Raw genomic sequence first — 23,449 nt, forward strand, 5'->3', positions numbered from 1 at the left:
AAACCAATGAACAGCCTCAAACATAAATGAACAGGTGGAGATGCAGACTATGTATTTGCAGATTACAGCTCCACCACAAAACCGGGCGATCGTGGCTCAAGAGTTGGGCGTTCGCCTTGTAATCGGAAGGTTGCCGGTTCGAGCCCTGGCTCAGACAGTCTCGGTCGTTGTGTCCTTGGGCAAGACACTTCACCCGTTGCCTACTGGTGGTGGTCAGAGGGCCCGGTGGCGCCAGTGTCCGGCAGCCTCGCCTCTGTCAGTGCGCCCCAGGGTGGCTGTGGCTACAACGTAGCTTGCCATCACCAGTGTGTGAATGTGTGTGTGAATGGGTGGATGACTGGATATGTAAAGCGCTATATAAATACAGGCCATTTACCATTTACAAAACAAACTTCCATATTACAGCGAGACTGCTCAGCAAGGACAAATAGTCAATCTCAGTAAGACTGAATGAAGACAGACTAAATATTAATTGCATCTGCGCACACATTACTCAGCTGTAGGGTTTTCTAAGTATTCAGATGTAACACTGTGGAGCAAAAGCCAAAGAAATGGCAAACAGAAGTTCATTCTAATAAATTGGAAATGTGGGTCACGTCCATCAAATGGAGAAAGAAACTTGTCACAGTGAAGACAAAAAAACATGTATAAAAGTCAAAAAATTTTAATTAAATCAGTAATAACACAGATAAAAATAGTAAGAACACTCCGTGTAATAAACATCGTCAGGTATCCTGGGTTGTCCTTCTTGTCACCTCACGTGAGCAGACAATGCAAACCAGCCTTCTCGCGCTCTCTCCTTGTCCATCTATAGACAATGAAGAAAGTTTTTTTCAAATCCAAGCACTGACATGTAAATAATGCACACTTTGTGTGTGTGTGTACCTGTATTTTGCCATCCCTAGTTTCTCTTCCAAAACTGTGAGAAGATGCATCAGAACCAGCAAACCTGTAGCAAAGATAATTAATCATCTACATCATGTGATCTTCAGTCAGTCAGTTCTTCTTCCTGACATCATCACCTTGTGTCTGTTTAAGGTGCTGGAATAGAAATGGGAAAAAGAACCTTGCTGTTCTTTGTCGTAACATCCCTCTCTGAGCTGAGATACTCACCTCCTCTCACCCTCACCGCCACCACTCTGTGACCGGAGCTCCCGCTCAGGCAGCGGCTCTGATGCCTCCAGGCGTTCCGCTGCAAAAGATGAGGCGTAATGATTTTAAACTGTCATGTGTGCTCAAGACAGACAGCGACATGCTAGTTTTACCCACTGTATTCTGGATTTGGGCTGAAGGCAGAAGCCGGGATCGGGGAGACAGAGGGAGAGACTCTGGCTGACACACTTTGCTTCTGTTGCTCGATTATTTCCAGCAGTCGACCTCGGGCTGCAGCGCTCTGCCTGTTCAGCTCCAGGAGGCGTTGCTCCACGCTGTTTGCACTGAAAGTGTTGGGTGATGTTGCCTAAGCAAAAACAAAAAACGAGACACACACTGCATGTGAATCATTAATAAATCTGAATGAGGAGGCCACCTAAAGGCTCAGCCCAGTCCATTCCTCGACACACCTGTCCCATCACGCTATGAAGGGAGGATCAGAAAATTAGGCTGCGTCAGGGGAGCCACTACTCCACTTCTAAAAGGTGAGCTGCTCTCAGAGAGCTTCAAACAACCCCTTAAATCTCACCTGTTGAGTCAGCTGTTTTTCTTCAGGAGTCCACACATGCTGGCTCCGCCTCTCTTTACAGCTGGACCCAGACATTCTGCTCTCTGCAGCGCTCTGAGGTGTTACTCTCCCAGTGCTGCTGCAGCTCGACCCTCTTCTCTCATTGCCACTGTCGAGTGATTCTCTGACCCCTGATCCGAGGCCCTTTGCCTGGCTGAGTTGAGCCCTGATAAGATCGGTCTCTCTGCTCAACTGAGCAATCTCAGCTAGTACTGTGCCCGGAGACATCTGTGAGCGAAGAGGGTCAGAGGTCAGCGATAGCGAGGAAGCTGAGGGAAACTGAACTTGGGGCAGACTGCTGAGACTAGAGTCTGAGCCGTGAGTGCGGAGGTCCCCATAGGAGCGCAGGAGATCCACAACAGGAAGCTGCTGGTGCGGTGGCGCAGGATAAGTTGCTGTGAAGGAACGAGAAACAAAAATTAGCCGCCTCAAGGTGAATCATTTCTGGGCTGAATATTTGAAATCAGATAATAATTTTGGAAGGGAGAAAGTTACCAGGAACATGCTGAAAGTGGTCCCGCTGTTGAGGTGGTGAGAGGAGAACAGCAGAAGAAACAGGTACTTGCTCAGCACCCGTCGCAGACTGATAGCCTGTATACCAACAGTTCACCAAAATATAAACCATTTTCACCATTTACCACATTCCTCTGGACAGAATATACACAGACAGACTGCACAAACCTGCAACTTTGACCTCAGAGTGTGGGGTTTGGCTACTGTGTTCACTCAGCAGTCCGAGCCCTCCCATCGCCAACACCACTGTGTCCAACTTCCGCTCCAGCTCTACCGTCCGCTGCTGTAACCCTGCCTGAGAGTAACATCATCACCAACTCATGATTTATCAGCATAGCTGGACTAACAATAACCTAAGTCCAGTCTCACCTGCAGGGCTGTAGCCTCCTCTCTCAGAGTCATGGTTTCAGCAGTGAGAGCATCAATGAGCCTCTGCTGCTCTTTCAGCTCCTCCTCCAGTTTTCTCCTCTCCTGTGCCTCCTTCTGAGCTTCATCTTCCCTCTAACACATTACAGGCAGACAGTGATTTAAACACATATAGCTATCTAAAGATTTCAAACTTGGAATTCGTGTCTCCTTGCTTCCCCATCGATGACATAACTTTTTAAATAAAACCAACATTTAATAAGAAAAGAATGCATCCTATATCCTATAGACTAAAAGATGCAGTGACAATGGTACCACATTCTTATTTTTTGTTTACGCGAGTAAAGCCTGCATGGATTATCTTTAGCTTGAATAATAATCTCCACAAGCTTGTGTGACAAAGCCTTTTTTGATTTCCGGCAGTACCTTTTTAAGGAGGTGCACCAAACGTCCCAGTGTAGAGACCAAGGCCACAGAAAATCCAGTAAGGCTTTGTGTTCTGTGCTTTTTGGGACTCTGTGCAGATGTTGGTGTTGTATCAGGGCTCAGTGCGTCCAAATCCGACTCCACCTGACCCAGCATGGCCTGCAGCAGGCCCAGACTGGACTGATCCCCGCTGAGAGAGGTAACAGAGGAGCCGTCCAGCTCTGAACCCTGGGAAACACACTTCCTGGCTCTGCTGGTGTGATTACCGATCCTGTCTGTTCAGCATATAAAAGAAAAACAACAATGATTTTCTGACATGGTCTCATCTTCAAACAGAGTATTTCATTTTGGAGAAAATCCATCCCTTGCAGATATTACCTGACTTGCTCTGAGGTGGATCAGGATTAAGAACCTGAGAAACCAGGACTGATGTTTCCTCTCTGGCGTCCTCCGACTGACTCTGTCTGGACCGAACACGCTGAACAGCCACAGTGGCATTGAGAGCTGAAATGACGTTAGATAAGTGTTTATGTTCGCCTCTAATGCCAGATATATAATAAATGATTTCCTGATCACTACCTAAAATAAATATAACACACTTCTAATGGCACTAAGACCTTCTGATTATCTGTTTATCTTACCTGTCTGAGCTGGTGCCCTGTCTGATGCACAGGGTGTCACAGGACTATTATCCTTGTCTCCATGGTGACGGCTGTGATGATGACCTTTATGTTGCTGTGACACACTAGCCCGAGGCTGCGCCTTCATTTTTTGTACATTGACCCTGCAAATAAAAGCGTTATGAGCAATCTAATAGTGACAGCAGCATCTCTGTCACTGTTGTAGTGTATAACAGTTAGCAGGGATTAGCACCTTCGGATTACATGATACTCTGAACGGGTAGAAGGACGGGCGTCATCATCTCTGTGGTCGTCCTCTGAAGCTTCCAGTTCATTAAGAGCCTGAAATAAATCATTGTAATTGTTTAAAATGCAAATAAAAACTCAAAAGAGTGTATAGTATTTAAAAATACACTTTTTTATCAGTGTCACATTCGATATGTTACCTCTGTAGTGTTTTCTGTTAAATATAGGGTTTAAATCATAAAAAGAAATAAAATAAACTAATAAGCATAGTTGTTGTTCTTTAAATTATACATTGCACATGCTGTATTATGAAGCTAATAATGACAGTCTCAATAACACACACACACACACACACACACACCTCTTGATCCATCATTGACTGGCTGAGGAGAGACAGATGAGTTGGACGATCTGGTCTTTGAAGAACAGGCAGTTCTGAGTCAGAGTCACAGTATGGAGCCACAGTCACACTGGGGTGTCCTGAGGAAAAACATTTAGACATGAAGCAATACTTGTGCAACCACCAGAGAGAATTTGTGGCTCTTCAAAATGAAAATACTGGGACAAACATCTAATGTTCAACAATCAGGTATCTCAATGACATTTTAAAAGCAATGAACAAGAAGTTATTCTATTTAGTAACTGCATCTGTTTATTCGCACACAAAACAATTTGCCAGATACCGGTGTGCCTGCGTGGAGCATCTCCAAACAGGTCTTTGACCACAGCCAGGGCTTTGTCAGAACGGGCCAACACATCCTGCAGCAGCAGCTGATCAGAGAAAACCTGCAGCAACGCCACACAGCTGAGTTTAAATCAACACCGTAAGAGCCACTAAAAAGATACAGATACACATGCAATGCTGTCAAAAAGGCTTTGGCTGATTTCTTAGTTGTTGTTGTTTGTTTGTTTTTTTTACACATATTTGTCACAGAAAACCCAAGTAAATAAAAAATGCTGCTTTTAAATGATGGTTTCATTCATTAAAGGGAAAAAAGCCAAACCTATCAGACCCTGTATGAAAAAGTAAGTGCCCCTCTTTTTAAATCATGAATTAACTCTAAAATAACCACAATTTTTTTGGGGGGGGGACTGAAACTGAAAAATCAGGAACAGAGCAAATATATATTCTCACAGCACTGTACTTACCTCCCTGATGATGCTGAGGCTGGCCTGGTCCAGGGGTGCAGGGCTCCCTGTGTGCCTGAGACGTCGTTTCATGGCTTTCTCTTTCAGCTCCCACTGAGCTGCTGCTTTGTTGTGAGACTTGTGGATCTCATGCCGATGACTCTGAACCAGAAGAACAATCAAACAATCGTGAGACGAAGGTACAGTAAATAATACTTAGAAAAAAATAAAAAGTGCAAATCTTCTTGCACCTTACCAGCTCCGCGGGTGTCAGCTTGTGCACAGAGAGGTCGTTGACAGTGCTCTGAAACCAAAACGCTGAGAAGTTAGACAGGCTAAATAAAGGAACTTGTTTGTTTGTTTTTCTTACACCATGAACATGTTTCTGTAGTTTAGCAAGAAATTGGATCCCTAATGATCTGAGTAACCTCTAGAAAACAAATAATCTCTCCTCATACCTTTCTATTTCAGATTATGGTAGAGAAGATTCAAAGCAAGCAAGAGTAGACTGTCTTCTAATTGCACAGAAATAAGTAAAAGTACAAGACTGCCTGCTTAGTTGTGACTCTTCATATGTCTCTAGTATTTGTTCAGCTGTTAATACTCACCACCCACTCTCTTCTTTGAGCTGCTGCCTTCTTGGGGCGAACAGGCCTTTTCCCTTTGGCGTGCTGCTGTGGACGCCCCACTCTCACAAACGACATCTGCTCACAAACAATACGACAAGGAAACTTCGTTAAGGCTGCACACGTATCATTTACCAAAAGTGTCTAGTATGCAACAACAAGCTAGGTGTTAACTCTGATTCCCATGGCGAAGCTTCTGTAACTTTCACTAAACTAGGATGTACGGTTGAGCTAACTTAGGCTAAAATGCAAGTTAAAACTGAAAAAAAAAAAAACTTACTTTTTACAGCGTGGAGCTCCGGTTAATAAGGAGAAAAGCTCATCAAGCTGTTTTCAGAAGCCGTTTTAAAGGCTGGTGACAAATAATGGCATCAAAACCACCTCTTCAGTTTGTTGTGAGACATTTTTCAACAGTTGGCGCCACTTCCTGTGCCGTTTCCACGGATACCGCTTCAAAAAGACGAGCATGACGGGAAATGAAGTGCTGCTGGGAAAGGTGGCGAATCCTTTTCATTAGGCGGCAAAAAATGCCCCCTGTCGGTGATTTAGGGTCAATGGGAGATACTTAATCATTATTACTGGTTGGTTTATATCTGAGGTTTGTATTTTGAGTAATAAAATTTATTGCTTTTACATCGTAAATACCTGAGACTAATTTCCACCCATTTACCCTGTTTGCACTCTCTTTTTCACCTCTCTTGTGTTCTGTCTGTTGCTGTGGATGGTTGATCGTAAGTATTTAAACTCATCCACCTTCACTACCTCTGCTCCCCACTCTCACTACAGATTACAATGTCGTTTGTGAACATCATGGTTCGGAGCAGATCTCTGAAGCAATCCCAGAAATAAGCTTTAAAGAAGACCACAACAATTTTCTTTGAATGTTCCAGACATGCTGGTAAAATTAAAAATTAAAAACTAGGCTAAAAAGTAAATATGAAATTATATCTTGCACTTTTAAAACACTTATAATTAAATCAAAATATTGATGTTATTTCAATTTCTTTGTCAGTCTGATCAAAAATTTGCCTTTGATAAATACGTTCATATCACAATAAAAATACAATGATAGTAAACTGAGTTTTAAAAAACTGATTCAAAATTAAATAGAAATAAAAACTTTAGAGATGTTTTCTGAATGAAGGTGAGGTTCTTGAAAAATCTTAGAATATTTGTCTAAGGCTATTTGTCTAGGCCTTATGAGAACATCCCCGCTCTTCAAAGGTTATTTAAATGAACCTTCAGAGAAAAAAAAAACTTATGGGAACTTTCTCTAGTTGTTGCTAATTTTCCCAAATAACCACCATACAAAAAATAAAAACTTTGCATTAACATCTCGAAACACCACTAGATGGCAATGTCACTATTTAAATTTCTGCTGGTGTTGGCACATGCATGTCCAACTGTCAAATGTTTCAGCTGCTCTTAACCAGACAGGAACTGATAGGATTTATTTATTTATTTTTATATCGCCCAAGGCTCAGACTGAACTGGTTTAGGTTGCACTGTGAGGCAAGGTCACCCAAAAAATGTACGTTGTAGGATGGCCTGACAATTGCGCCAAGCCAACAACAATATTTAACTGGACACATGGTCTTTCCTTAAAGGTAATAGCATTTTAATAGTAGTTTATAGTATAATAATAACAACAACAAATTCAAATAGTCTATCTGTATACCTGGAAATGGGTGTAACCAATGAATAATGTCTTTTAAGCCAAACTGCAGATTTTTTTTCACTGAGAAAAATCCCTCTGACCTCAAGTTAAAAATTCGAGATCCAGTCTGGAAGACTGTTCCCAAAAAAGACGGTCGGATGATATATCTTCTTATTTTACTTTTTTTTAAAAAATATCAACTAAATTGAAGCATTTTGACCAGTGGTATGTGGTTTGTTGGTATTCCCTGTATATTTACTCTGGTTGTTACAGTGAGGTGTGGATTTGCATCTGACTTTTTACACGCCCCTCTCACTTTGACACAGGGTGGGTTAGACTCTGTGGGCTTCAGTTCAAGACTGACACAGATTTGGTTGACTGACTTCTGACACTCAACAATGCAGGCCAAGCCACAAAAGTTTGAAACGTTATCTTTACGCACGGGGCTGGCTGTGAGAGGACTCGAGGGTGACAGCAGCTGCGCGCCCATGGATCAGGCTACAAGTGTTAGTTTCTCTGGATCCCCGAGGAAAGTCATTTGAAGAGTTCAGGAGGAGACAAAAAACAGCCTCGCTGCAGTGCCAAAGGAAATCCATTAGTTTCTCTACACTGGATTTACCAGATCTCCGAGGGTCTGCAACTGGAATATCAGTCAAACTTATAAATTCATATATTTTCTGACTTTTTTTTTAGTAGTATCCATTTGGTTTTTGTGCATCTCCTGAATAACCGGAGTCACTTTTGGAGAATTACGCACGCGATTTCTCTAACAAATGACAGCCTCTAAGTGGTTTGTGGCTCCTGCACTGCATCCCCTCTGCTCCCTTCATCGGACCGACCCAGCGTATCACCCCCCTCACCAGCTTAGACGCGGGGAGTAAAAGCCTCTCAGTCTCTTCCAGTGCGCCAGCGTGCGGCCGCGGGCCACCTGGCCGAGAATGTGGGGAGGAGGTTTCCCGATGTCTGTCACCGCGATTGTGACTCTGCTGTTGGTCATTATTGACGTGAAAGCGAGCGGGGAGTTTTGCCACGGCTGGCGGGACTCCCAGGGAGTCTGGAAAGAGGGCTTTCAGTGCCCGGAGAAGATAGACGGAGTGGACGCGATTATCTGCTGCGGGAAATGCGAGCTGCGCTACTGCTGCTCCAGCACAGATGCGCGGCTTGATCAGGGGAGCTGCGATAACGACCGGCAGTCACCGGAGCCTGGGACAAACAACAAGGAGAACAAGGACTCCGGTGCAGGTACAAGCCCATAACTTGCACTCACTCTCGCTTCTGATAATCCCACTAATAGTATGAGTAGTACTGAAAGAAGAGCGCTTAAACACGTGAAGAGCAAAGCGCAAACAGAATAAAAACTAAATGTTTGGGGGTTTTTTCTTTAAGTTAATCTCTTGTATTGGAAGTTTCATAGTTAAATCCCCTGTTTTCTGTAGACTTAAGAGTGATTCATGTGAGAGAGACACTGAGATAACGTCGGTGCACTAAAACTGTCTGACCTGTTGCTTCAGTGGGGAGAGTGCACTCTTTGTTCACATCAGAATTTACAGTCTCAGTAAAAGCCTTTTGATTTTATTCATTCCATATAAATCTTACCATACTGTATCCCATAAGCCAACCTCATACATGCCCCACTGCGTATGTACAGGATGCCTTGAATTTGATATTGTAAATATCATTTAATATGACCTGCTGGGAGCTTTGGTTTCCTCTCATAAACCCAGCAGACTCACAGTATCTCCCTGTTAAAAGCTGCATCTGCTGCCTGTCTCGGCTGGCAAGCGACAGCTGCACGGTCACAGCAGACTCCTCCAAAAAACCGGTTAACTGCCCTCACAAATGGCAAACTGTGCCGTGCTGCTGCACTTTATAAATAGCCGTGTTTGTTCTGTAACAGTGCAAGAGAGGGGCCGGGCTCAGATCACGCCGTCCCCACGGGGATCAAGTTTGGACTTGACCGGATCTTGGACAGTGTAGCTCACGAAGGGTGCTGACAGCTCTGTTCATTAAAAAGAAGAAGAAAAAAAAAACACGCAATTTGCGTTATTTCCTCTCACCAGGCTCGTGGAGTCTCTTTCTGTTGGCCAAGCTGCTACTGGAATCTAACCACTCCAGTCTCTGTGGTATCTGTGGCTTTTGAGGCCCTCACACTCAGGTCATGCTTAAAACTAGAAGCTCACATATAAGAGGCATCATTGCCAAAACCAGAGGCAAAATATGACCCACATTTTCCAACTTTTACCTTGGATTGGGTGACAGACCTCTCCCCCTCTGGCCCCTCATTCATCACTGCTTACATTCCCATAAGTTAATCTACTGTAAAGTCTCTTGAAAGTGCACCATATCACGAAAGAAACATACTGGACATGAGAGAAAAGTGCAATACATGTTTCCTCAGAGGATACTCTGCCCTCTCCAGCTACAATCTGTCATTTGCTAATACTATCACACCTTATCACTACAGGAAACAATATATACATTTCATTCATAGGCTTCTTGCCAAAATTACTTAAAGGAAAACATTTTTTTCTTACTGAAAGAAGAAGAAGTGTTTTTATTCATCCACAGCCCAGTTCACTTTGTGCATTTTACACATTTTTCATGTGCTTGCAGCCTATTCATCATCTCAAAGAGATACACATAGTGCAGTGTTGGGGGAATAACACGCAGGAAATTATTAATGTGCTGAACATGAAGGAACATATGGTATTTGGGAACAGGAGAAAGCCCGTGGGATAGGCTGAGGGAGGGGTCCAATCAGCCAGCCAGCCACGAAGAATCTGCCCAAAACAAGAGCTCAGCAGAGGGGGCTGCCACAGCTCGACTGCAGCAACAGGTGTGGACGAGTGACAGGGAACAATAGGAGGAGGGGGGGGACAACTGCCATGTGCACAAAAAGTGCCTTAAAAGTAAGAAGTAAAGAATAAAGTTAGTTTTTTCAAATTTATGTGAGTAATAGGTGGGGTTTAGTGCTCAGTGTCCACATGAAGTGGCTTAAAATGAAAAGTGTTTCAGCAGGAAATACTTGTTAATATTACAAACAGTAAGGAGGCTCTGTGGATCTTCTCATCAAATGTTAGTAACTCTGGTGAATTCTTAGCTTTTTTATTTAAAGCTGCACTTCACTTTATCCGTTGCTTTGGATATCTGCAAAGCCAATCACAAGCAGCCTCTGCTGCACTTTGTGTCAACTGGTATGCTAAGAAGCTAAAGTAACATTAGTTAACTCTATACCTGATAAAAATCACCATGTGGCCATGTCAGCATAACGACATCAGCCTTTAGCTCAACGCTCAAAGCACAGCTGTGCCTCTGCACCGACTGACTGAGCTGCAAGCATGGAAACATGCTCTCAGTCTTGTTTCTTCTTTTCCACTCCATTAATCATCTCTTGACCTTCCAGATTTATCTTGTGACCCCCTTCAGGGGGTAACGACCCCTATGATAGGACCCAAAGGCCTAAATTCCCTGACTCTACAGATTCAGTTTCAGCCACAACAACCACAAGATTCAAACTGATCCATTACCAGTGATGTAATAATGAAATATACAAAAAGTGAGGCTGATATGGTAGCTGATTTTTCGATTGCTGTGTACAGTAAAGAGCTTATTTACTACTGTGCATTAACTTTTTAGGACCTTTATTCACTCCATTAATGATTTACCATACAGTGTTTTGGAAAGTAGCTCTAATAGCAGTGAAGTTAGGGGTAAAGCAACACAAGGAGAGAGTCCTTGGAATGACTGCTCCTCATTAGCATTGCATAAAAAGGGAGTGGAGGTAGAGATGTTGAGGTAGAGGCCATATAAGTACAGGAAAGATGGCACAGAGAGGCTCCCTGGTACATTTCTGTTCTTGTAACTTATACTGTAAGTGTTCCTTTTAAAATCTGTTTACTGTGAGGTGTGCAGCTGCGTGGTGCAGAAGCCTCTTAAGTTAACACCACTTCTTGTCGAAAGGAAATGGGTCAAGGTCCTGGTTTGTTTCATGTCGGCGTGCCTCTGCCTCCTCTGCCGCTGCTCTTGTTACCAAGACCTTGCTGCCTCTGCCCATGAGTGATCTCCTGCTCTTAACAGCTTCCATGCAGTAATCCTTTTAATACCTTGCCACGTTTGATGAGCATTTTGGAAAAAAAAAAAAAAATCAAAGTCCCATGGATGCATTTCAAAGAGCTCACAGACAAAAGGAAACTGGAGCCAGTTTGCCACCTCTCTCCTCTCTTTCGCTCTCTCTCCGGCATACAGTTACACCTCGTAATACACGGGCACATTCAAAGTGGAAAATAACTACACCCAGTGGGAACAATAAAACACAACTAATCACTTGTAATGTAACATGGTCGTTATTGTGCTTTGAAAGGTGTTTGTGGTAGTGAGCATGGGAATGAGCGACTGAGGGAAACACCTCATCGGCGGTGACCTCATCTTGAATGTCGCCCTGTTTCAGCCTTCAGTGCTTTACCGAAAATGAAGAGTCAGGAAAAACTGTTCCTACTGTTGATCGCGCTTTAGGCTTGTTTTTGGAGCTTTTCCTGCTCACTTCACAAAATTTACAGACTGACACTGAGTTCTTCTCGCATAATAACGTGCCAAAGCTTCTACCTGCTCACACAGACATCTCCTATCTGACCCAGCAATTTATAGTCTGATAGGTGGAACTGTGAGAGTTACACAAATGCGTAGTTGTTGGGAGTATGATTTGCTGCGTTAAGCAGAAACAAAGAAAAGGTCAGCAAGAAGGAGCTGGCTTATTCCTCTGATTTAAAGAGCCGAATAACCTCCCATTCAGCTACATTAAATCAGTCCACTTTAATACCTTTCTTTAAGCAGATGCCAAGTACTGTACTTCAACTTGAGTAACTTATTTTCACAGGATTAGTAAAAAAAAATAGGGGTAAGAGGAAAAAAATGAGAGAGCGAGAAAAGGGTCACAAATGTTGGCTGGCAGCGAGGCTTAAGAATGTCACCAGTACAAATGCACACAGGTCTGTGGGTTTGAAGAGGCCGGGGACACAGTGGGGTGTGCAGGATTAAAACAGATCAAAACAAAGTTAATAACTGCTAATGAGACTCTGGGACTCCCTGGGGACTCAAATCCAGTGTACCTTCTATTTTTCTGCTCCAGTCCTTTGTTTCACTGTCTCATTTAATCAGCACTCACATGAAGGAGCCCCTGTGCAGATAAGCAAGACATGTGAGCATGCAAGGCAGCACAGCTTAACAGGCAATAGTTTTTTTCACTAATCCCATGTTTTACAGCTGTTTTACATCTGCTGTGATGGCCGCCCCTCCCTGAGCCTGGTTCTACCGGAGGTTTCTTCCTGTTAAAAGGGAGTTTTTCCTTCCCACTGTCGCCAAAGTGCTTGCTCATAGGAGGTCATATGATTGTGGGGTTTTTCTCTGTATGTATTATTGTAGGGTCTACTGTACAATATAAAGTAACAAATGGTGTGATTTGGTGCTGTAGAAATAAAAATGAATTGGATTAATGTCAGTTTAATGTCTCTTCTTCTTTTCTCTCTGTAGTTCCCATCTACGTGCCATTCCTCATCGTGGGCTCAGTGTTCGTGGCTTTCATCGTGGTGGGCTCTGTGGTCGCTGTGTGCTGCTGCCGGTGTCTCCGACCCAAGCAGGAGCTGTCCTCTGGAGGCACAACAGGAGGTGGGGCCGGCGGTGGTGGGCGCCTCCTGGAAACCATCCCTATGATGGCAAGCACCTCCAGGGGTTCCTCATCCCGCCAGTCCAGCACAGCCACCTCGTCCAGCTCGTCCGCTCCAGCCGCTGTCCCCCGCACTGCCCCGCCTCCTGTCATGCGGGCTCAGGCCTCCTGCTGCCTTCCCCCTGATGCCAGCGTCTTTGTCAACATGCCCACCAACTTTTCCGTACTCAACTGTCAGCAGGCCACCCAAATCATGCCTCACCAGGGACAGTTCCTGCATCCGCAGTACATTGGCTATGCCCACCCAGTGTCCTCTACCGCAGCCTACTTGGACCCCACTCAGGGGGGCTACAGACACCTCCAGTCACCCTGCCCTCCTCCCACTGCTGGCTCCAGTGTCACCAGTGATCAGAAACACCCTCCAGTGACAGTGTGACGAGGGCCCAACCAGCAGACCACTCTACCACTTTATTTTCAAAGATTAACTTGTGAAGTTTAACCTGTGAGGGCTGCGGCAGAGACCTTTGGGCACACTGCCAGAGTGGGGGTAAAAAAGAAAAAAAAAAGAAGGCAGGGAGTCAGACTCACATGAAGGACTCATAAAGCTGTTCCTGGTAGCTGGACCTGCCCTGTAACTGTGTGTGGTTTGTGTCTGTTTTGTATGAAAGGTGGAACGAGCTAGGCTCAGCCTGCGATGCGTAAGGCAGATGCATAAATATCCTCTCACTGGATGCAAAGACAAAACTGCATCTCGGAGGTTTGTGCAGCCCTGATGAGTAATAATGCACAGTTCATTGCAGCCGAGAGATCAAGTAAAGGCTGCATGTGTTTGTGTTTGCATGGATGTGTGTGAGAAAAAGATTTGCAGGCTTATATGTACAGGAATGAGCGATGACTGGATGATTTATAGCAGCGGACTGTATGAAAAATGGACATTCAAGCAAAAAAAATATATGACCACATGCTGTGTTTATGCCATGTGCACATCTGTGCTTGTGAATGATTGTGAGTGGTTTATATAATACAGTATATTTTTGTTTGCGCTGAAAGTATGAGGAAAGAAAGCATGTGGATAGATGTTTGTACTGTTCGTGTGCGAGTCTGAGAGAGTGTGAAGTGTGGAGGGATGCGGTGGCCTTGTGAGTAACTGTGAGTGTAACTGTATGTAATGGGAAATGCAGGTGGTGTGATGTGAAAGGCAGTCGCGATCTCCCTGTAGGCCATTTAAAATCTAATGAAGTGAGCACAGGACACAGACTGTGACGCTCCACCCTACTATCCAACCCCCCCGCCTGCCACCCAGAAAGCAAAAAAAAGAAACAAAGAAATACAAAAACCCCAGAAAGACATTCAGAAATCCCCCCAAAATTAGATATATTCACAAGGCAGGCCGTTAATGTTCCTTGGACGTGTGAGTGTGCGACATAGGAGTGAAAGGAAGTTCTCTGAGCATTACAGTTAATTATACAGCAAAAAAAAAAAAGAAAGAAAAAAACCCCAAAATGCCAGCTGCCCCCTTCACTTCTCTCCCACGAGGTGTGTGTGTGTGTACTTCACACCACCACAGTTCAGTGCATTAGCACGGGCAGCTCCGGGGCAGCTCTGAGTCATTATTTTCCACTTAGGAAGGGCAAGGAAGTGGCCGCTTTGGTTGTTAATCTGTAAAAATAAGCGAAAGTTGCTGAATTTTCTGCCGCTCTGTGTAGCGGTGTAAAGCTGTGCCACTGTAACCGAGGAACGTGCAGCTCGAGGAATGTGCTGCTCCACCGAGCGTGCAGCCCGACATGTCCTTCAGTACCGAAACTGGTTTGCTTGCGCACCTCATCTGTACTCCAAGCACATTGTCTGTAAGATTCATTGGGGAACTTATGTGATGTGTGGGGGGGGGGAATAATAGTAAGAGAGTGTGTGAAATTGTGGAATTATTTTAGATCGAATGCATTTGCTCCACCTGAAATACAGCGATTTAATGCAGGAGAGACACTTTTTCATATGAAACTGAAAAAATAAACATATTTTAAAACTGAAAATAGGCTTGCTGTGAGTTTCTTAATAACCAGGAAGGTGAGTGATACTCAAAGCACAGACGCACAATTGGAAACAAAGCCCTGGTTAACAAAAACAAATATGACTGGTCGACTGGGTTGGTTTAATCTCCTTAAAACACTCACGCACTTAAGCTACTAGAAACATTACCCACATTCACAGACTGGTCTACCTCCCACAGAGGACGTCACCCGACACACAGGAGAAATAATAAACCACAACAATGGACAGTTTAAGAATATGATGATGTGGAAGTGCAGTTTTGGCAAGCTCCTCCAGAAACTCAGCTACAGTAATGTGGAAAGCATATCGTCCCGTTGGGGAGTCACTGGGGAGGAGTTGAAAAGCATAAAGCAGCACCCCGATGGATTCTCCATACCATAGCAGCTGTAGTTTTTTGGGTTGGGCCACATCCAGGAAGGTGGGTGGGAAAGGGATCTCCAGTTGGGGAGGGTGGTGGTGAATTAATCGGCTAATGGTCTGTCTACGGTAACCCCCTTGGGATTAAAGAAGGAGCGTGGGAGAGGTTTGATTTGGCCAATTTATAAAATGCTAAGCTTTTAATGTTCGCATTGACATTTTCTATATTTTCTTTTCCTTTCAGTCCTCTGTGTGAAATGTAAACCAAGACTCCTCCAGCTTCCCGGGAGCTACAGTTGGACTCAAAAACCCCTCGCTTTGATTGCAAGAGCACACAACGTGCAGCCAAAACACAAAGACATTTAGTCAGGCCATGGATTGATTAGATTTAATGATTAGGACAACCCCTCTCGCCCATCCCCTTTCAGTTTTGCATTCCTGAACCAGAGTGTCCTCAACACAGAGCTCACAGACAATGGACTCTACATTCAGACAAACCCCAAAGCTAGAAAAAAAAAACAACAACACATGATCCATGCGAGCGTCTCAATCAAATCCCTTCTGGTTGGGTGCCTTTTAGGGCAACTTCAAGTAAAATACTCCCGCTAAGACATGTTTTCACATATGAGTACAAAAGAAACAGGCATTAATGAAAAGAGAAAAAAAATATAAACAAATACACATTGATGTTTGCTTTAATTAAAAAAAAGAGAGAGAGACAGAGAGAAAGAAACAGTCCAGTAAAGAGTGGAAATGCAACAGAAATAAAAGAGGAAGCACTAATGCCAGTCATGCTGCCTCCATGTCAGCTGACGGTGGTAGACGGGCGGCGTCTGGAGTCACGGGAGCGGTCAGAAAATAAAACAAAATGGATTTCTTCAAACTTGTGAAAAGGAGGAGAGGGACACGGAGGCTGCAAAGCGGCTATGAGATGAAGAGATAAGAAGGAAGGAATGAAGGGAGAGCTAAAGCAAGAGGAGGTCTCAGTGGGGTAGGAGGGGCTGTGGCAGGGTTGTGGTCCGGTTTGGTGAGCGTTCTGCCTCAGTGGCATCTCTATGGTGTTTGGCAGTGAGGCTCGATGCTGAGATGGAACGAGAGAGAGGGAGGGGGGGCCTGTAGCTGGGGGTGCAGGGCTCTGGCGGGTCCTCGGTATATGCTTCCCACCCTCTAATTTTAAGGAATTCTTCGCGTCTGTATGCGTGTGAGCGAGCGAGCGAGTGCGACTTTATTTTGACGTCCCCTTCCACATCGGCACGTGATGACAGACGGGAATTGAGAGGGAACCGTGGATGCGAACGCACATGGATCGACACACGCATGCACACGAACACGGGAGCGCCAATGCGTGCAGACACACATGCACAGGCAGATAGAGACGCACTGGAACGCGCGCACACACACACGCTTGCGCGCACACACGTAGGCAGAAAGCAAACCCAGTCTGAGGGGTATACAGATATGAGTAGCAGTCTCTGAGTTTGACTTGTCACGTCTGTGCATGGATATGATTGCTCATGCCTGTGCAGCCTTTGTGAGTTATAACAATGGTTAGTCCGTATATCCGGCCTGGTCCCTTCTCCCGAGTCAGTCCTCCAAGCGCCAGCGACGGCCTCCATGCCTGACCATGACTTCCGTCCCCGGCAAGGGGTCAGGTCACTGTCCAGTAAGGCCACAGCAGGGGTCGGTCACCCGGCGTGAGGGTGTCACTTAAGTCTATCTCCGCTGTCACCTTGACAAATTCTTGCTTCGGTGAGCCAAAGCTTTGATCCGGGATGGGGCTAGAGGCTGGGGCGCTGGCGGGTGGTGTCATAAGAGCGCACTACCTGGGATTGAGACACCACACCATGCTCCTCCTGAGAGAAGGCATAGCCATCTGCAGAGAGACAGAGGAGAAGTCTTACTTGTTAAGCCTGTGTGCTGAGTGACAACAAAACTGTGAACACAGAGATGACACAGTGAGACTGCTGGCTTCTCACATAAACTCCTTGCAACTAGGAAAAATTGAGATTTTTTTCCTATGTGATTTTTTTGCAATTAAAAACAACCTCAAGTAGTGCTGGTGATAAACTGGTAGCTCAGAGGCTGAGCATGCATCACCCTCAACCTCTAGGCTACCACTTTTGATTGCAATGCAAATACGTATGTTACATAGCGCTTTTCTACTCTGCTGGAGCACTTACAGTGCTTTATACAACATGCCTCATTCAGCCATTTACACAAGCACTGTGATCTTCTATTCAAACTCCAATGAACACATCAGAGAGCAACTCGGTTCAGTATCTTTGGCATGCAAACAGGAGCAACCAAGGACCAAACATCCGACCTTTGAATTAGTTAATGACCTGCTCTAACTGCTGAGCTGTGCAGTGATCGTACAGGTTACTTAGTGAGAGGAACCCTGTCTTCAAACAACTGCAGACCAACTCAGACTGACCACGACCTAATTTGCCATCTAATTAATAAACAGACACAGATTGCCAACACGTTGCAATCAATCGCTGTTTGCACTGATGAGCACAACTCGTTTGCAACAGGGAACTTGGCTGTTTGTTTTCTGGTTATTTGCCTATACAAATGCATATAAAAGTAGCTGAGGGGTTATGTCACTTAGGCATCCTGCAGCAACTCTGTCACTATTTTTGGAGGAATTTCTGCTTTATATCTATGAGGTTCTTGCTGGTACTTAATCTTGTGAGTACTTAATCGTTAAGCTGTTACAAAGCCTTCCTTCCCAAGGATTTGCAACAGATTTGCAATTTTTGCCCTTTATCACAGTTAATTGCTGGATTATCGCAAACAGGTTTCACATAATTGCCACCTTGATCCCAATCAACAGTAAACTGATAGCAGACTGACTCTGTCTTACTGGTGTTTTATCACCATTTTGACGCACTGAAGTTGCTTTGAAGACAGCAGCTGGTTGTTTTGTCTTTGAACCATTTCAAAAGGCAACAAGATCACAAATCAGTTGCGCACAGTCGCAATAACTTTGGCCTCCAGCCACCGTTCGCCTTAGTGTGACTGTAGCATTAAAGCAAGACTTGGTTTACATGATAGCATCTCTTATAGGAAAGAGCACTCACGTGACACAGTCTGCTGCACGGAGTTTGAGCGTCCTACACTTGAAGGTGTTTTCCTAAAGACTCTTGTCAGCAGATGGGCCCGTTCGTTTAGACTGCAAGATAAAAAGAAGGAAAGGTAAGGAAGAACATTTACTCCAAAGCATCACAACTTAATCACTATAATAACACATAATCATACAAATGAGAGAATCTCTGCTACTCCCACAACTACATAACACCCTTACTAACAACCAGTCTACAGACTTTCAGGATCTTTGCCTCTAATTTTTCTATGACTATGATTTTTAATCTTAGCTGCTCTTCAGTAAAACACTGCAGCATAACAGAAAAGCAAAGCACTTCTTTAGGGAGTAACATAGAAACACACAGATCAATAAGTAAACAAAATCTCAGCAGATTTAGGACCAGAAAGTTTGTTAGAGGTGGATTAGACAGCGACTGCTTTTCACATTCACTTTAACAGTAAGTCATAAACTGCCTGCAGGGTAACAGGACATCCACAGTAAACTGTTCCTCATCCCCACTCCACTCCACTCTCCTCTCCCCCCCATTCCAAGAAGAAGACTGGACCCTCTGTTCTGAGACCACACGCCGTCACGGCTCCTCTCCTCCGGTGACCAAAAATAACCAAGCCCATTCCAGATACTGCACACTAACACCCGCCGGCTCGCATGCATACATACACACATATATTCATACATTTGTCTCCCGTGTCATCGCCATTATTACAGCCAATAAAGTGCAGACGTCGAATGTAAACGTAAGGGGCGCCTCGGGAAGTTAACTTCTGCCATATTTATTTGAAGGAATACATTTTGTGCAGTTATCTGCCAGTGGAGCATTAAATTCACACACAAGGGTTTTCCCTGGCACTTAGAGTACACAAGAGGTGATGATGATCAGTGGAGTAATTATGGAGTCGACCCAGCCTTCCCAAGGCTAACATTTGGAACAAGCGGTTAGGAAATTTTCATAACTGTCTAAGACTGCTGGGAATCTTTCACTGGAGTGAAAAAAAGAGAGCTCTCGAGCTTGCTCAAAGACTTTCTGGCCCCAAAAATAATGTCTGTTACAAGGATGACGGCACTGTGAGGTCGATAAAATTACTAAACAGTGGCTGGACAAATAAATGAACGGCTCGTGCATCAGTATGACTTAAGCTGTCCTCACTCCTGCCGTGAAGTTTCTCTGTGGGTACCTTCTGATTCAAAAGGGCCCGGGGATGTACGCTATTTGAACTCTTCCCCCCGAGACACTCCCGTACTGTACCTTTCCACCTTTTCCCATGCCTACCCTCCCCAAAAACTACAAACACAGATGTGCTCTTTTCCATTTTGCTCCATTGCTTCTCAGCTCGCCCTTACTTTCCTTCTCTTATTCTGAATGGAAAGCACTCAAGGATGTGTTCCTGCCTCCCGGCGTTTAAAAGCAGGGTCAGCCAAGGACGGAGCCCTGTTTAAGGGTCAAGAGGAGCAATGTGGTTTTACACTCACCCCCCCTACCTGAAAGCATACCTTAGACTTCTTCTGCTCACTTCAAGAAACAAGAACCACCTCTAATGTACTTTCTCTTGGTGAAACCTTTAACTCAACCTTCTCATAAAATGAGAAAACTGTGGAACTCACTGTAACACAGGCAAATAAGTATTCACACCCCTCATGTGAGTATTTGTTACGCAAACTTAACTTCTAATTTAAGTTGTCAAATATGAAGTTAAAGTACAATACTTGTGTTGTTCTTGGTATTGTTCTTTATCATCTGATACGTTATAAGCTTAAAGTGTGTTTTTACAATAAAAGCTAGCAGCCACAGTATAGCAGTCAAATAATAAATATGGAGAAATAGTCAGATGTGTCCTACAGAGATGTTTGGGGGCATTAAACTAAAGCAGCAAAATGGAAATCCACCAGTTAAACGTGCTAAATCACTTTGTGCCACAGCTAGTAGATCACTAAACGTCTACAAACTAGATTTTCCAAAATACTTTGGATGCTGTATCAAATGTAATTATATGAACTATGTTTGATTTATTTCAAATTAATAAAAAAACAACATACCATATCTTAGAGCTGAGAAATATTGGGGGTTTTTTGGACAAATATAAGGTTGTTTCTAATTTGTTTCCAGCATAACACTCCAACAAAGATGAGACAGGGGCAGCATTAGACTGTTAAAGTTGTGGACTTGCTAAAAGTAACACCTACAGTTAGGTGAACATCTCACAGCTGACTGGGGTTAATTGGACAGACACTGTTACGTGGACAAAAGTACCGGGCCGCTTACACGTCACACGTAAAGGAGCTGCCCACGTCATGAAGCTCCCAGCACACAGCTTTGGTGCTGATGTTAAAGCCAGAGGAGGTTTTTAGTGCAGTTATTGAGTCAGCAGAGCGTTGGCAACTTTTACGCACCTCAGCAGTCAGCAACCACGCTCTGTAACTTTCTGCAGTCTGAGTTCCTGTGGCTTCTAAACACATGCACTTTGCTATAATACCACAGACATTTCTGGAAAAATGACTTGTTGGTTCAAAATCTCTGCACCTCCAGAATGGACGAAGGGGGCGTCGGACGAAGAAGTTCAAGAAACTAATACAACAAACCTGCATGGTGAGGTGTTTGATTTTATCCAGCTAGACTGAAAACACCTAAATTTAAAGATTAAGAGGTTTGGCCCAATACTTTTGTCCATACAGGTAAGAATAAAGCTTCAAGTTGGGGATTGAAATCATGTGCAGTGCAAAAAAATTTCATAATTTAGACAATCCAAGACTGGCCACCAAATCTAAATGGATGAGGTCTTTGGCCTCTTAGCCGTCATTGGTGAGCACAGTTTGTCACTATATCCACACATGCAACACCCCCTCACCCATAAAACACAAATAAACATGATTAAATGAGGTGATGTGGATAGCTGTCATTGGGTTTGCCCAATCAAAACCTTAAATTCTTTTTGGATGTCATGGACATCAACATTCATGTTGGTATTAAGGTGCATTAGGCACATGGATTAGGTAACTTAGTAACTTAGCCCCCAGTGATGCTGGATGACGTGTGCAACATTTGGAGCAACATATGCAGTCAGGTGATGGAAAACTGTTCATGTTGAAACTTTTATAAATCATTTTGTTGGCATCAAATTCAAAAATATTTAAATGTCTCTGTTTCAATGTTATTTTTACAGTTTCCAATGAAATACAGACTTTAAATGATTTTCAACTCCCTGCATTTTGTTCATTCATTTACATTTTAACCAGCATCCCAGTGATTTTGGAAAAGGGGTCGTGTACTGAATCTAGAATTTGTACAATTTCCCTCAAAATTAGCAAGAGATTTTTATTCTAATGCAATACTGAGCACAACACTAAGTCACAGCCTTTAAAGCTACAGACAAACGTTAAACACACCAGATCAGTACAGCAGTTTAAATTGGTCCACCTATGAAGAAAAAGAACGATCGCATTTAAAGAAATAAGGAGAGAAAAAAAGTGAGAACAATACTTAAAAAAAAAAAACAAGATTAAAAGATAAAAAGAGAGGGAGATGTGAACTTGGTTAATGGAAAACAAGCAGGAGTCACTCCAAAGCAGCTTGCAATGGGGCACACAGGTCATTTGAGGTCACAGGTCACACAGTGGGACAGTGCAAACCCAGAAACTACCTCTGTGAGCAGTTCTGGCTCTACGGGACCTCAGCCTTGGCTTCAGCCCTGTGGACGTTGCCACAGGGGGGACAGAAATAGTTTATTTTCACACATAAAAAAATATAATAAAGATACCAGCAGACCGTTATTAAAACTGCAGAAATTTGGGACAAGGTAGCACAGGGCAAATTCAATTTTTGAAAAATCTACTTGATGATAAAATGATGTATATGTATGATGTGATATCCCAAGATGCTTTGTAGCGTTTCTATACCTGCGGCTGCTGGCATCTCTAAGGACAGCTGCGCCTGGGTCAACGGACCGCGCCTCCAGCTCCTGCACCTCCTCGAGAAGAGACTTCCTCACAGAGCGGCGTGCGCTGCACAGCAGAAAAAAAGCTCATCAGCCCCACAAAGGAAACTCTGAGCGTTTCGCCTCGTAGACACATGCAATTCATTGTAAGAAGTGCTCAGTACGGGTTATGTAAACGCTTCTGTTAAGTTGAATAGCGTCTGTATGGATTCCCCACGTATTTATATTAAACGGGTTCTACTTACGCCGTCCAAGCGAAGTCTTTGAGTAAACACGCAGCAGGCACCAAGACCAGGCCCAGCCAGAAGTGCCAGCACTGCATCACCTTGCCAGCCTGCGGTGACAACACACAGGGCTCATTTATTTCCACTCATATATGAATCCACGTTGAGCATTAAGTCATTTTTCTCAGCAGCGAGCACACGGGTGGAGGTGGAGGAGAGGGGGGAGGACACATACGGTAACGGCTGAAGGAAATGTGACTCAAAAGTCATAAAGAGCATAAAGGGAGTTAGCCAAAGTTGAACATCTCGAATGTTAGCCAGAAATATTTAACAGCTTTCTCACCGCTTTTAACTACAACTCAAACAGCACGTTCACACAGCTGCAAAACGATACTTCTGTGATGTTAAGTGGCAGAGATGCTGGCGTCCCACCCCTCCACCCACTACCTGTCTATCCAATCCAGCCTCAGTGACCTTTGCCTCCCTTCTTACTCTGTCTCCCAGAATTAATCACGCATCTAACTACTGTCTCCATTTGTCAGCCTGTATGTCTCTCTGATACTTACTCCCACACAACTCTTACTCCTCTGATTCCCTCCAATCTCACTCTTTCACAACTTCCTTTCATTATTAGTGACTGCATCGTTTGTTGCCTGTCCTCACTTGTTTTGGTAAATCCCTGCAGTTTCTCTCCGCTTCGGTTATCTTATTGCATGAGCTGTGTTTTGCTTTGCACGTCTTTGTCTCTAGGTGTCAAAATCACATGCACCGTGTCCTGCTTAGCTTCGAATACTTTATTGCCCGTATCACATGTTTCCTGCGC

The 23,449-nt window shown here is 44.1% G+C and overlaps 4 protein-coding genes across 13 annotated transcripts in view; 2 read left to right on the forward strand and 2 right to left on the reverse strand.

The window, feature by feature from the left end:
- Nucleotides 1-23,449, forward strand: part of LOC102082737 (extracellular matrix protein FRAS1) — a 473,764-nt gene that overhangs the window by 265,567 nt on the left and 184,748 nt on the right. The window lies entirely within an intron of this gene.
- spice1 (spindle and centriole associated protein 1) lies at nucleotides 649-6,126 on the reverse strand. The gene is made up of 18 exons (XM_005471877.4): nucleotides 5,926-6,126; nucleotides 5,628-5,723; nucleotides 5,276-5,323; nucleotides 5,041-5,181; nucleotides 4,575-4,677; nucleotides 4,253-4,371; nucleotides 3,899-3,987; nucleotides 3,667-3,809; nucleotides 3,404-3,529; nucleotides 3,026-3,300; nucleotides 2,603-2,734; nucleotides 2,402-2,528; nucleotides 2,216-2,311; nucleotides 1,682-2,115; nucleotides 1,270-1,459; nucleotides 1,114-1,192; nucleotides 886-949; nucleotides 649-808 (listed from the first exon to the last, which is right to left on the reverse strand). Exons 2-18 carry the CDS (start codon nucleotides 5,721-5,723, stop codon nucleotides 752-754), a joined length of 2,319 nt encoding a protein of 772 aa, XP_005471934.1. The 5' UTR covers nucleotides 5,926-6,126; the 3' UTR covers nucleotides 649-751.
- On the forward strand, nucleotides 7,508-14,991 carry shisa2b (shisa family member 2b). Its single transcript, XM_003443539.5, has 2 exons — nucleotides 7,508-8,544; nucleotides 12,829-14,991. The coding sequence occupies exons 1-2, from the start codon at nucleotides 8,241-8,243 to the stop codon at nucleotides 13,395-13,397; spliced, it is 873 nt and encodes a 290-aa protein (XP_003443587.1). The 5' UTR covers nucleotides 7,508-8,240; the 3' UTR covers nucleotides 13,398-14,991.
- atp8a2 (ATPase phospholipid transporting 8A2) overlaps nucleotides 15,401-23,449 on the reverse strand; it is a 50,171-nt gene continuing 42,122 nt past the window's right edge. For 8 of the 9 annotated variants that reach the window (XM_025910058.1, XM_005471878.4, XM_025910057.1 and 5 more), the window contains 4 exons: nucleotides 22,648-22,736; nucleotides 22,365-22,469; nucleotides 18,451-18,542; nucleotides 15,401-17,240 (listed from right to left, as the gene is read on the reverse strand). In XM_025910058.1, the coding sequence (XP_025765843.1) occupies nucleotides 17,146-17,240; nucleotides 18,451-18,542; nucleotides 22,365-22,469; nucleotides 22,648-22,736 (381 nt within the window). In that variant the 3' untranslated portion in view covers nucleotides 15,401-17,145. The remainder of the gene's footprint in view (nucleotides 17,241-18,450; nucleotides 18,543-22,364; nucleotides 22,470-22,647; nucleotides 22,737-23,449) is intronic. The other variant, XM_025910059.1, reaches the window with a different exon arrangement.

This window comes from Oreochromis niloticus, linkage group LG9 (assembly GCF_001858045.2).
Source record: "Oreochromis niloticus isolate F11D_XX linkage group LG9, O_niloticus_UMD_NMBU, whole genome shotgun sequence".
NCBI lineage: Eukaryota > Metazoa > Chordata > Actinopteri > Cichliformes > Cichlidae > Oreochromis > Oreochromis niloticus.